This window comes from Protobothrops mucrosquamatus, unplaced genomic scaffold, assembly GCF_001527695.2.
Source record: "Protobothrops mucrosquamatus isolate PMUCROS unplaced genomic scaffold, P.Mucros_1.0 scaffold2898, whole genome shotgun sequence".
NCBI lineage: Eukaryota > Metazoa > Chordata > Lepidosauria > Squamata > Viperidae > Protobothrops > Protobothrops mucrosquamatus.
In genome coordinates, this window is record NW_015388925.1 from 1 (window position 1) to 10,997 (window position 10,997).

At 45.5% G+C, this 10,997-nt stretch overlaps 1 protein-coding gene across 1 annotated transcript; it reads left to right on the plus strand.

Moving 5' to 3' along the window:
* Positions 1-678: 678 nt before the first annotated feature.
* Positions 679-8,009, plus strand: LOC107296616 (nucleolar protein 14; the record flags this gene model as incomplete). Its single annotated transcript, XM_015825962.1, has 6 exons — positions 679-832; positions 2,584-2,731; positions 3,141-3,291; positions 4,555-4,670; positions 6,685-6,840; positions 7,793-8,009. Coding segments are annotated over 6 exons (819 nt in total), but the record flags the coding sequence as incomplete, so codon positions are not given.
* Positions 8,010-10,997: the final 2,988 nt, after the last annotated feature.

Below are 10,997 nucleotides of genomic sequence, written 5' to 3' on the forward strand. Positions count from 1 at the left end.
ACTGTCAGGAAGTTTCTCCTTAGTTCTAAGTTGCGACCCATCGCAGCCCCATGGACCACGTTCCTCCAGGTCTTCCTGTCCTCTACCATCTTCTGGAGTCTGCTGCTTCAGGGACTCCATCCAGCCACCTCCTTCTCTGTCGTCCCCTTCTTCTTCTCTTGCCCTCCATCTTTCCCAGCATTAGGCCTTTCTCCAGTGAGTCCTTCCTTCTCATTAGGTGGCCAAAGGACTTGAGTTTCAAGTAAAAATTATTTATTGACTAATTAATGGATTTATATAGCTGCCAATCTCACAAATACAACTTTGGGCGGCTCGCGATGCATGAAAACAATTTAAAAAGCACTATTGGCAAAGAATAAAAACCCAGCACGGATCACCCACGATAAGCCCAAGCCAAACAGCCTTAAGAGACCTGGTCAAGTGGTCAAAACTCAGCCCTTGACATCGTGGACATATTTACGTATGTCCACAGTTGACCTTCGTTGTCTCCTCCCCCTGCCTCCGGTGGTCGCAGCTGGCCTCAAGGCCTGTGCCACAGGGGGTGCAGGGGCAAGGGGGTTCAGCCCTCCCCCGTGGAAAGCCCTTGGCTGATTTAACCCCCAGGAATGTCTGGTGTGGTTCAAGCTCTTGATGTTAGACTTCCTCGTTGAGTTTTCTATGCTGGCTGTTTTTTCCTAGTGCGCAGTACAAAAGGAACAAGACGTCGCGAAAGGATTGTTTGTCTGCTGCCTCTTCCTGGAGTGTACATCCGTGTCTCGAAGATTTGTCCCAGAAATGGTCAATTTCCTCCTGGGGGTCCTTCACATGGCGATACCGAACAAGGAAGCCCAAGGTAGGGTTCTGAAGTCATTTTCTCTCCTCCCCTTTAACCCTTTCCTGGCACCACCATCGCCACCAACACCCACAGGGCTGAAGAGGAGGAAGAGGAGGAGGAGGAGGAGGAGGAGGAGGAGGAGGGAGAGAAAGAAGAAGAGGAAGAAGAAAGAAGAAGAGGAAGAAGAAAGAAGAAAGAAGAAGAAGAAGAAGAAGAAGAGGAAGAAGAAAGAAGAAGAAGAAGAAGAAGAAGAAGAAGAAGAAGAAGAAGAAGAAGAAGAAGAAGAAGAAGAAGAAGAAGAAGAAGAAGAAGAAGAAGAAGAAGAAGAAGAAGAAGAAGGAGGAGGAGGAGGAGTGGGGTCCTTGGTGCTCTCTGAGTTTGCTTGTTTTCTTGCAGACGTTTCATGATCCAGCTAGGTAACATCATCAGGGCTTAAAAGGGAGGGGGGGAGGAGGAGGAGGATCGCTAGGATCACTCCAACATTGTGGGGTCTCTGAGCTTGGTTTTTTTTCTTGCAGACATTTCACTACCCAATTAGCTAACATCATCAGGTGTAGAAGGCAGAGGGATATGCAGAGAGGAGGGAGGAGGAGGAGGAAGAAGACTGGGGTCCTTGGTGCTCTCTGGGCTTGCTGGTTTTCTTGTAGATGTTTCATGACCCAAACTAGGCAACATCATCAGTGCTAGAAGGCAGAGGGATATGCAGGAGGAGGGACAGTTGTAAGTCAAGGACTACCTGTGGTTTTGTATTTGAGTAATTGGCAATGGTTTTAATTGCTAAGTTAGAGAGATCTTAAAAGTAGTTTTCTTATATTGACTTTTTTAGTCTGTGTGTGTGTGTACATATAAACCCACACATGTATATATTTGTGTGTGTGATGTGTTTGTGTGTGTATATAAATATATATGTTTTCCAGTGAAGCCGGTCTATCAGAACATCCAGTCTACAAAGCAATCTAGTTATTGCTTTTAGCCCCAGTCTAGGAGCGTGTTTTTTTTTAATCATATAGGCAGACACTACTGCGACAAACTAAACTGCTCAAAAATATAAAGGGAACATTTTAACATGGAACTGAAGGAGTTTGCATTCCCTTTATTTTTTTGAGCAGTATATTTTGTGTTAAATCTCACACACACACACACACACACACACACACACAGAGAGAGAGAGAGAGAGAGAGAGAAAGTTTTTGCCGGACAGACTGCTCTGATTAATGCACCTTAGTATTTTTGACTGCTATACTGCAGTTCTATTTATAATCACTTTTGCCTTGCAAAAGCTGATGGGAGCAAAATAAGCTCGAAATAGCTATTCTAGTCTCCCATTCAACTCTTTAACTCTTTGTCAGCAAAAAAGAAATTTGGAGATATATATATATACATACATACATACATACATACATACATACATACATACATACATACATACATACATGAAATCTGAATAAGTTTTACCAGATAATCTATAAAATAACATGCAAATCACAAATATAGCTAAATAATCTTGATGGTTGTAAGAATTGTCCCAAAGTATAAAATACTTAATATAAAAATATTTTGCTCTTCTATTTACCAGCTGTATCTGTGAACTCCTTGTTCCTTTCTTGTGAATCTTTCGTTGATCAAGCCTATCAAATCATAGACTTCTGAGTACAGGAAAATGTTTGACCCGTTCATATAGTTTTTAAAAACAGCCAGCATGCCTGCCTATGTGCATGTGATTTATTTTGAGTGGAAAACTAACATTCCTGTATGTTTCTCTCCTCCAGGTTACTCTCTGCTGCCTCCTTTTGTGTCACTAGGAAAACATTCCAACTTGCTTGTGTGTGAAAAATCAAGGAAAAAAATGTGGCAAGGACCAAATATCTCACTCCCCATGTTACGTACATGCAAAGGAGTAGAAATGAATAATATGAGGTATGTTGCATCTGTCTGTTTATCCCATTTATACAGCTGCTCCCCTCCCAGAACGTTGAAAACACATAATAAAAACTTAACAAGCTACAATTAAAAACACCAAATCAGACTTAGTAGTGACCGAGTAGAAAACAAGAGAGGCAGGACATCCCGTGGATCGTGGGGTTGCAGGGCTTAGAATGCAGCATGGCTGTCTGATTCTGCCCACTGCCAGCGGTTCGATCCTGACCGGCTCACAATCAGCTCAGCTTCCCATCCTTCCGAGGTGGGTAAAATGAGGACCCAGACTCTGTAAACCGCCTAGAGAGGGCTGTGAAGCTCTGCGAAGTGGTATATAAGTCTAAGGGCTGTTGCTATTGCTATCTCCTGGTTTTCTCAACGGCTCACGCCGCACGCTTGTCTTCTGCAGGTTGTCCTGTGTGGCTGTGGCTTTGGATCTGGTGAAACGATGTGCCGTTCTCTACGGGGAGCTTCCGTCCTTCCGTGAAATTGTGGGGCCCCTCCGGCTGTTGCTCTCCTCTCTCACGCTCCAGGCAGCCAAGTATCCTGCCCAGCTTCAAGTAAGGGGGTCCTCAGAAACAGCCCAGAATTACTTTAAAGATTAAAGAGAAAGAAGACCCGGTGTGCTTTAGAACATGGGATAGTTTCCATCAGTGGCTAGAAAGACGAGTCAAGAGAGAAAGGAACGTGATGTGTAATTTTGAACATATATTAGCCAGAAGAAGGCTAGTGAGTGATGAATTAACACATTGTTTGTGATAATTAACTATTACCTATTCTTGTTTGTTAAACAAGAACTAAGAAACTTCCTAGAACTAAAGAGAAACTTCCTGACAGTGAGAACAATTAACCAGTGGAACCACCTGCCTCCAGAAGCTGTGGGTGCTCCAACACTGGAAGTTTTTAAGAAGAGACTGGACAGCCATTTGTCTGAAATGGTATAGGGTTTCCTGCCTGAGCAGGGGGTTGGACTAGATGACCTCCAAGGTCCCTTCCAACTTTATTATTATTGTTATTATTATGATGATGATGATGATGATGATGATGATGATGAAGGAGAGAAGTAACCTAGAACTAAGGAGAAACTTCCTGACAGTGAGAACAATTAACCAGTGGAACAACCTGCCTCCAGAAGCATTGAATGCTCCAACACTGGAGGTTTTTAAGAAGAGACTGGACAGCCATTTGTCCAAAATGGTATAGGGTTTCCTGCCTGAGCAGGGGGTTGGACTTGAAGACCTCCCAGTTCCCTTCCAACTTTTTTATTATTATTATTATTATTATTATTATTATTATTATTATTATTATTACTACTACTACTACTACTACTACTACTACTACTACTAAACACATGAACCCAGACATTATGCTGTTCGCTAAATATTGAAAATGGTATTTGGAAAAACCCCAACCCTAATCCCGACCCTACCTTATCCCTAACCCTCTAAAAACTAATAAAATCTATATAAAGAAAGAAAGAAATAGCCCAGAATTACTGTCCCACCGTCGCAGAAAAGTAGCACCAGAGCATAGGCAGGCCTCGACTTAACCACAGTCCGTTGAGTGACCGTTCCAAGTTGCAACGGCAGTGAAAAAAAAAATGACTTTAACGACCATCTTTCGCCCTTAACGGCCGTTGCAGCACCCCCGCGGTCAAAATTCAGACGCTCGGCAACTGACTCCCGCTTACGGCGGTTGCACCTCCCGAGGTTGCGCGACCTTCTGACGGGCAAGGTCAAAATCCCCTTCCCTCCACCCTTTTACTTGGCATGAAAGCTTTGCATTCATTTTGTTTTTCATTTTCAATCTTTTGGGATGTTTAGGAGTTGCACGGCAGCGTTCTGGACAAGCTCGATGCCCCCAAGTCCTACAGCCCCTTGGTCTGTGACAACAGGAAACCCGTCCCCTTGAAGCTGTACACTCCAAAAATAGTGAAAGTGTGAGTATCTCAAAACGGATCCCGACCGCATGTTCCCCGGCCTGGAATACGGAACGTTTAAAATTGGAATTTAAAATTTAAAAGCTTTGAAATTCAAAAAAAAAAGCCCAGTTCCTCTGATGGTTCTTTTTATGTCCTGGTTTTGGGCTGTTGAAATCCAGATTATAGCAAGGAGGAAACGGTTCGGCGGTTATCCGGCGTCTCCTGCCGCTACTGGCCGTTTATTTGAGCCGTCGAGCCGCCAATTGGAAAACTGCCCGTCGCAATTCTTCCGTCATTAGAAAACAAAAGTTCCGTTGACGAGAAACAGGTTCCAGGGACAAAGTACAGGTGGTCCCCGGCTTACGACGGTTCGCTTAGGGACCGTTTGAACTTACGACGGCGCTGGAAAAAGTGACGTACAACTGCTTTTCACACTTTACGACCGTTTGCAGCATCCCCCTGGTCACGCGATTTAGATTCGGACGCTCGGCAACCGACTCATATTTATGACGGTCGCAGTGTCCCCCGGGAGGGTCACGTGATCCCCGCTGGCCTTCTCACCAGCAAAGTCAATGGGGAAGCCAGATTCACTTAACAGCCGGGCTCAATTGCCGTCGTAAACTGAGGACTACCTGTACACAGATAGAGAATGCTTTTAAGGGGTAGACTTCTGTTGTAGAGTGACGAGATGAGTATTTTAAGCTTCGGACAAAGCGAATTCATGGGTGGACTCCTTAGTAAGGGACCAGGGGTCACTTTTTGGCCAAAGAGCGTGGAGTAGGTCTCCTTGGGGGACAGGCCAGATCGGTGACTGGGGACCAGTTACTTTCCCTCGGCCCCCGAGCATCATCAAGCTCTGGGCTCCCTCCATGTTTACTACGTGTCCTCAAAAAAAGGAGTCCCAGCACCCAAGTTTGAAAACTATAAATATCAAAGGTTAAATTGGAATATTGATAAGAAATTAAAAATTGAGTAAAAAATCAGTAACGGGTTATGGATTGTTTATGAAGATTGAATGTCATTAAGATATGTATAAGCTAAAAATTTATTGATAAATGTAATAACGATGTTCTTACTGAGTTGCTATAATTAGAAATGTACTAACCTGACAGTAAATGCTAAGGGAAAAAGAGAAGGAAATATTCGATGTTGTAACCTGAGATTTGCACTAAAACTTTGTTTGTTATTGAACTATCGATTAACCCAGTCACCAGGTTGACGTTTTTAAATACGTCAATGTAAAATTAGAAAATTAATAAAATACTAAATTTAAAAAAGAAAAGGAGTCCCAGCAGATCTGGACAAGCCGCGCACAGCTTCCGAGTTTTCTTGGCCACAATATGGAGGTGTAAACCAGACGTCAAGATATCCAGCTGGGAAAAGTGTGTTCCCATTCAACATAACTTTTCCCAGCTGGATATCTGACGTCTGGTTTACTGGTTTACTATGGCCAATTTATTAAAAATAAATAAATAAATAAATCCCGAGGCTGAAATGGTCCCTAATTGACTTAAGAGCGCAAACTTCAGAGATGGAAAGCAATTAAAAAGCGTATATACTCTGATTCACTTAAGTGAATCTTAATTGAATTTTAGAGTACTTATTTTTAATTTTAACTATTAATATGATATTATTATTGTGTTTATTAATTATATATCTGTTGAAAAGAGAGTTAAAGGAGGTTACAGATTTGTTATTCTAACAGTTTTCAGATAGAGTTAAAGGAGATTATAGATTTAATATTTTTATAGTTGTTTAAGATTATTTAGAGTCTGATTATTTCATTATTATTCCTGTGATTGGCTCTGGGAAGTGAGGGGGGGGGCGGAAGGGTGGGTTTGAGGGAGGGATTTATATTGTAAAATGTTATAAAATTTTCAATTAAAAAAAAAAAAGCGTATATACTCTGGAAAGGTTCCCCCTCTTGCACATTTTCCCCTAAGCTCCGGGATTGAAATAGGAGTGAAACTGGAAGCTCCGGCATTTTGACGAGTCGTGTGTTTTTTTGTTGTTTTTTTCTCTCTCATTCCAGACTGGAATTTGGAAGGAAGCAAGGGAGCAGTCAGCAAGAGCAGGATCGGCAGCGCCTCGTTCACAAGCACCGGCGTGAACTCAAAGGGGCCGTGCGCGAGATCCGCCGGGACAACCAGTTCCTTGCAAAGATGCAGCTGACGGAAGTCGTGGAAAGGTAGCTCCGGGTTTGGGTTGAAATGAGAAAGACGGAGGGAAATACCGATAGTCGGGAAGCTGTCTCCGCTTAGAGGAAGAGGCTTTGTCGTCTCAGAGATCAACGAGGTTTCCGATTCATGGTTGCTAGAGAAGAGAAGAGAAGAGAAGTAGGGGTAGAGTAGAATAGAATAGAATAGAATATAAATAGAAAATAGAATAGAATATAATATAAATAGAAAATAGAATAGAATAGAATATAGAATAGAATAGAAAATAGAATAGATTAGATTAGATTAGATTAGATTAGATATTGGAGAATAGAATAGAATAGAATAGAGAAAATGAATAGACTAGGATGGAATAGAATATAAGAAAATAGAACAGAATATAGAATAGAAAATAGAATAGAGAATAGAATAGAAAATAGAATAGATTAGATTAGAGATTGGAGGATATTAGAATAGAATAAATAGAATAGAATAGAATAGAATAGAATAGAATAGAGAAAATGAATAGACTAGATTAGGATAGAATAGAATAGAAAAGAATATAAATAGAAAATAGAATAGAACATAGACTAGAAAATAGAATAGAATAGAAAATAGAATAGAGTAGATTAGATTAGATATTGGAGGATATTAGAATAGAATAGAATAGAATAGAATAGAATAACAGAATAGAATAGAATAGAGAAAATGAATAGACTAGATTAGACTAGGATAGGATAGAATAGAATAAAATAGAAGAATAGAATAGAATAGATATTGGAAAATGGAATAGAATAGAATAATAATAGAATAGAACAGAATAGAATAGAATCTGCAGATCTGTGATTCTGTATAAGACCTGAGAGGCATCTTGTCTCTCCTCAGACTTTCTAGCCATTAATAACGCGAGGGAGAAAGACATAAAATGATTTGTTTGCATTTTTGTCTTCGACTACGATTGCAGTTTGTTTTTTGCTTTTGCAGGGATTCGGAAAGAAAAAGGAAAGTGAAGCAACTCTTCCAAAGCCTTGCTCAGCAGGAAGGAGACTGGAAGGCACTTAAGAGAAAAAAGCATTAAAACATTCCCAGATACCTCAGAAGGCAAGCAAGGAGGTTTAAACGATTAGAATTTCCTGGAGCATTTTGAGATCATTTTAAATAGGGGTACACTTTCTTCTGGATTAAAAAAAAATACATATTGTTATATTCTTGTTTCTAAATAAAATTGTATAACATATTTGATGCCGTGGAGGCTTTTTTTCCCGAATGGGCGAACTTGCCCACCCAGCCAAGCTTCCCCTGGCTATTGGGCCACTCTTCACATGCCCAGAGGCTGCAGCAGCTTCGAGGCACTGAGGGCCACTAGTCTTAAGGATTGGCTGACTGCAGAGAGACGCAGGTCTTAATGTAGGAATCCCGGCCGCAGTGAGATGCAACTTGCAGGGCTTCTTCAGAAGGACAGCATGACACGTGGAGGGAGGGCAAGGGATTGCAAGACTGCCTGGGAAATTGTCACAGAACGTAGAAAACAAAGATGGCGTAACCATAGCAGCAGTCAGTAGCACTGAAGCAGCCACGATTTCCCAAATTTCATTCCCTCGGGTCACCTTGAAAGCCCTTCATAGCTTGGGATCAGGTTGTCTTGAGGGACGGTCTCTTGCCGGTCACATCCACCTGACCCACTAGAGCGGGGAAGCCAGGAATATTGCGGGTCCTGTCCCCTAAGGAGGACCATCTGGCAGGAAATCAGAAGAAGGGCCTTCTCCGTCATCCCTCCAGAAATTAGACCGGCCCCCACTCTGTCACTCTTTCACAAGGTCCTGAAGACGAGGTTCTGCCAGCGGACCTGGGGAACCCAGAGCGGGATTGAGCCCATCCAGTTTTGGTCACCATGATGTAAAAAAGATGTTGAGACTCCAGAAAGAGTGCAGAGAAGAGCAACAAAGATGATCAGGGGACTGGAGGCCAAAACATACAAGGAAAGGCTGCTGGAATTGGGTCTGTCTAGTTTAATGAAGAGAAGGACGAGGGGGGACATGATAGCAGCGTTCCAGTATCTCAGGGGCTGCCCCAAAGAAGAGGCAGTCAAGCTGTTCTCCAAAGCACCTGAAGGCAGGACAAGAAGTAACGGATGGAAACTAATCAAGGAGAGAAGCAACCTGGAACTAAGGAGAAACTTCCTGACAGAACAATTAACCAGTGGAACCACCTGCCTCCAGAAGCTGTGGATGCTCCAACACTGGAAGTTTATTAAGAAGAGACTGGACAACCATTTGTCTGAAATGGTATAGGGTTTCCTGCCTGAGCAGGGGGTTGGACTAGATGACTTCCCAGGTCCCTTCCAACTTTATTATTGATCATCGCACAGTCAGCCAGATGTTCAGACTGGATTTGGCATTTCTCAAGGACCTGGGATAGGCAGATGTGGATGTTTGATGGTATTACGGATATCGTCGCAGGATCAAACATCCCCATCTGCCTATTATTATTATTATTATTATTATTATTATTATTATTATTATATTGCTGGTATGAGTGGGGGATTATTATTTTATTTATTTTTATTATGTTTATTTCTTGGACATTGTGTTTTTAGTTTTCGGTAAGCTGCCTAGAGTCTAGGGCACAGGGAAAGCCGAATTCACTTAAAACGCCGACTCATATTTATGACGGTCGCAATGTCCTGGTGACCCACCTTTTGCGACCCTCGAACCCATTGAAGAACGATGGCGATTTCCCTTAACAACCGTGGCAGAGGAAAGGTCGTACAATGGGGGGCAAAAAGTCACTTAGCAAATAAGAAGAAGAAGGAGGAGGAGGAGGAGGAGGAGGAGGAGGAAGAAGAAGAAGAAGAAGAAGAAGAAGAAGAAGAAGAGGAAGAGGAAGAGGAAGAGGAGGAGGAGGAGGAGGAGGAGGAAGAAGAAGAAGAAGAAGGAAGAAGGAAGAAGAAGAAAGAAGAAGAAGAAGAAGAAAGTAGTAGTAGTAGTAGTAGTAGGAAGGGACCTTGGAGGTCATCCAGGGCTCCACTGTGATGGTAAGCCGAGGACCCCCCACCCCACCCGTACGGCCAGACGCGTCGCAAAACGGGCTCCAGAGACACGGGTGTCCCCCTTAACGACGGGCTCGATCCTGGCCGTCAGTCCAGGACCACCCAGTCGGCCCTGGGTTCAAAACACCGACGAGGCATCCGTCCTTTGGCCCAGCCGATGCCGGGCAGAAGGGGTTCGGCCTCCGCTTTGCTGCGCGCTCGGATCCGGCGGGAGCCGCCTTGAGTCACCCGCCCGCGGCGGCGGCGGCGGCCAACGCCCCGCGGAAGTCGGCCGGTGGGTGGACGGGCTCTGCGGAGCGCGCGCCAGCCGAGCCCGGGCATCGCTCGCTCCGCCGCCGCCTCCTCGCCGCGGGCAGCAGCTCCGGAGCCCTGCGGCGCCTCGTCCAGGTCAGCCCCGCTCGCCTGGCTTCCTTTCCCGGGGAGGCTCCGGCCGGGATGCGGGGAGCCCGGCCGGGGAGGAGGAGGAGGCGGCGAGGCTGCGGTCTCTCCTCGGGGCGCAGCCGGCAGCCCCGGCCGGAAGGAGGAGGAGCTGCCGGCCTCGGGAAGGAGGCAGGCGGGCGGGCGGATGGGCGAGGCCGGGATGGGGAAGGGGTGCCAGCGCCCCGCGGAGGAGGCTGGTCCGTGGGCGCTGCGGGGAGCGGAGGTGAGCTCTCCCTCTCTCTCCCCCACTCGCTCTCTCTCTCTCTGGGGCTGGGTGGGTGGGGGGTCTGCCGTCTCCCCTCCTGCTCCGGCCTGCAGGCGGGGCTTTCCTGGTGGTCTCCCATCCGTCCTGGCAGCTCTGGGTCCCGCGGGAGGGGGAGAGGAGCCGCACCTCGGAGGGGGGGAGGAGTCCACCGTCTCTCCTCCTGCTCTGGCCTGCAGGCGGGGCTTTCCTGGTGGTCTCCCATCCGTCCTGGCAGCTCTGGGTCCCGCGGGAGGGGGAGAGGAGCCGCACCTCGGAGGGGGGGAGGAGTCCACCGTCTCTCCTCCTGCTCTGGCCTGCAGGCGGGGCTTTCCTGGTGGTCTCCCATCCGTCCTGGCAGCTCTGGGCCCCGGTCCCACGGGAGGGGGAGAGAAGCTGCACTTCAGAGGGGACTGGGGGGTGGGTGAGTCCATCATCTCCTCTTCCGCTCTGGTCTCCAGACGGGGGTTTCCTGGTGG